At 42.4% G+C, this 3,031-nt stretch overlaps 1 protein-coding gene across 1 annotated transcript; it reads left to right on the forward strand.

Annotated features, from left to right (window-relative positions):
• Positions 1–1,182: 1,182 nt before the first annotated feature.
• LOC149593846 (uncharacterized) lies at positions 1,183–2,655 on the forward strand. The gene has a single exon (XM_089861686.1). It carries the CDS (start codon positions 1,183–1,185, stop codon positions 2,653–2,655), a length of 1,473 nt encoding a protein of 490 aa, XP_089717812.1.
• The last annotated feature ends 376 nt before the right edge of the window (positions 2,656–3,031 follow it).

The raw sequence follows: 3,031 nt of genomic DNA on the forward strand, positions 1-3,031 counted from the left end.
ATTTAATTATCGTTAACTGGTAATATAATTTAATTATCTTTAATTGGTAATATATTATAATTATATTTAATTGGTAATCTAATTTAACTACCTTTAATTGGTAACATAGTTTAATTACCTATAATTGGTATTCCAGTTTAATTACCTATAATTGGTATTCCAGTTTAATTACCTATAATTGGTAATCTAGTTTAATTACCTGTAATTGGTAAATATCTTTAATTGATTATTTTGCTTAATTAGGTTTAATCTGTACTTCGCAACTAAATTAGTTGGACGCGCAAAAGTTATAATGACAATTAAGCTAGCTAATTGCCCTACAAATTTGATTATCTTAAGTCACTATCCGCAGTAAAACGACGCAAGTCCTAGAATGACTTTCTTTATTACTTAACCCATGCAAAAAAGTCTTAAGTTCCACAGTTTAAGGGTAAACCACGTAATTCGGAGCAGGTATTTAAAACTATTAAAAACAATACTTAAACTTTGTTTTTCTTAATGAAACTAAAATTGGCGCATACTTTAAAAATGGGGCTTTCATTTAAGATCGTTTTCAAACGTATGGTTATTTTTGTAAGGGTAGTTACAAAATGTGTAAATTTCGAAAATTTCCCAGGTTATTTCTATCAAATGTGGATGAGAGGGAAAGTATGAAAATGGCCATAGAACCTGTGTAAAAAACCGCGGACATCAAAGTTTCGCCAATAACTTTTTAGTTTACTAGTGACTGATGGACTTGCAAACTCGCGACTGAAAATAGTTCAGACATTTATGCTCCTTGGTTTAACCATAGCCCACTTGATTACGCGCATCAAGACGCAAGCTGCTCGCGCTATAGCTAAATTACCGAGATTTGTTTTAAACGTATCTAGTTTTATGTGCTCTTCTATTGCTTCTGTTGGAACTCCTCCAATATTGGAAAAAAATATAATCTACTAATATGTTATCGTTTTTTACCTATCACATGTTTTTTAAGTTATCTATATATACCAAATCTTAACAATGTAAAAGGGCATTAGGTCTGGTGGTCAAATAATAATAAAGTTGTTTTGTTGTTAACTCTTGCGTTCCCTCACTATGAGCCGTTACAACAGTGGTGTCAGAAGTGGGGTGTCGCTTTACGGTCTTCGGGTATAGTCGCGTTACGGTCACGGGTAAAGTCGCGGTACTGATTCCGGAAACATGCCGAAGCAGGAAAGCGGATCCTCCGAGGCCTCCTCCTCGTCCGCTCTGGGAGACGTATTGAACGCGTTTATGCAGCAGCAAATAGCGTCTCAGAAGCAGAACCAAAGGATCATCGACCTTCTACTCCAGACAACAGGAACCGCCGGTCCGTCAACCTCGACTCCAGCACCCACATCCACGATAGATTGCCTTGATATTCCAATCTTCGAGCCTGATGAAAACGATGGCGACAAATTGGAACAATGGCTGAAGAGATTTGACTATCTCGTGGATATTAGTGTCCCCAATCTGACCGACGTTGCCAAAGTCAAGTATCTGGTCTCGAAACTGTCTAACGAAGCCTTCAGCGAGTATTATCGGTCCTGTATGCCCAAAGAGCCAACCGACTACCCGTATGCAACGACAGTAGAGAACCTCAAGAAACTTTTCGGGAAGAAACAGACACTCTTCATAGAAAGATTCAACCTAATGCGGATCCAGCGTCACTTGGATGAAGCTTACGGCCCGTATTTTAATCGCGTTAAACTACTTCTAAAGCGTTTCAATTTCTCCGATTTGACCGAAGATCAATTCGGAATTCTGGTTTCCCTATGTGGATTATCCCGACCAGAAGACGAATCCATACGAACCAGAATCCTGCAACGGTTAAATAACGAGGCCAACATTGAACTCAAGAGTGTCATTGACGAAGTCCTGACCATCGTCGCTACGAAGACTGAACAGACGGTTTTCCAAGCAAAGGCCACGCCGATCAACAGCTTCCGTCGTCGGAAGACTTCTGTACGGCATCCTTCTAGATCTCCCGAGAAGCGGAGAGCCAAGTCATCTCAAAGATCTTCGAAACCGCCCCCATACGCCTGTTTTCGATGCGGAGAAATGCACTGGGTCAGGGAATGCACGCACGCTAAGACTGAATGCCATAAATGCTCTCGAACAGGTCACCTCGCTAGTCAATGCGAAAATCAGAAACGAGTATCCGGACACCGGAAACCAGACAGAAACCAGATAAATACAGTCAGCCTGAATTCAATGCGACCCTCGAAACTCATAACGGGGGAATTCTTGGTTAACGACGTTCCCGTAGTTTTCTACTTGGACAGTGGAGCGGAAGGCAACATTATCAATGAGGCGACGTACGAACGAATTGGTAAGCCGAAGTTAACCCCCTGCAGCGAGCAAGGAGTGCTATTCGATGGATCAAGCACTACATTCCTTGGGAAAGCAACGGCAAAAGTTAAACTGGGACCAGCAGAAATTCAACACAGCTTCTACTTGGCAAAAGACGGATCCCTAAACCTACTGGGAGTGGAAACCCTGCATTTCTTCGGTCTTCTGGATAGCTTACGACAATGCTCCCGACTCGGTGCTCAAGCCATTAATATCTGTACCGCCTCATCTGGAACGCCTCAAAGATTACGAGAAGCAGACTGCATCGCGAAACTGAAGGACGAGTTTCCGGATGTCTTATAGGACGGCTTGGGGCTGTGTACTAAAGTGAAAGCTCGCCTTACTCTCAAACCAGGAAGCACTCCAGTATTCCGTAGAGCTAGGCCAGTTCCGTTTGACGCTCGCAAAACTATCGAAATGGAGATCAAACGCTTGGAAGAGTCAAATGTCCTGAAAGCCGTCGAGCACACTGATTGGGCAGCACCAATCGTAAGCGTAAGGAAACCTAACGGCACTACTCGTCTTTGCGCAGATTTTTCCACCGGCCTGAATGAGACCATAGAACTCAACCAACACCCATTACCGTTGCCGGAAGACATATTTGCGACGCTCAACGGGGGAAAACTTTTCTCCCAATTGGATCTATCTGAAGCATACTTACAAGTAGAACTGGACGACG

This window comes from Phalangium opilio, unplaced genomic scaffold, assembly GCF_054372755.1.
Source record: "Phalangium opilio isolate 3A_F unplaced genomic scaffold, DU_Popi_V2 ptg000487l_1, whole genome shotgun sequence".
Taxonomy (NCBI): domain Eukaryota; kingdom Metazoa; phylum Arthropoda; class Arachnida; order Opiliones; family Phalangiidae; genus Phalangium; species Phalangium opilio.

Bases quoted from the DNA above. Each gene is read 5' to 3' on its own strand.
- LOC149593846 (XM_089861686.1), top strand. From the start codon at position 1,183: ATGCCGAAGCAGGAAAGCGGATCCTCCGAGGCCTCCTCCTCGTCCGCT.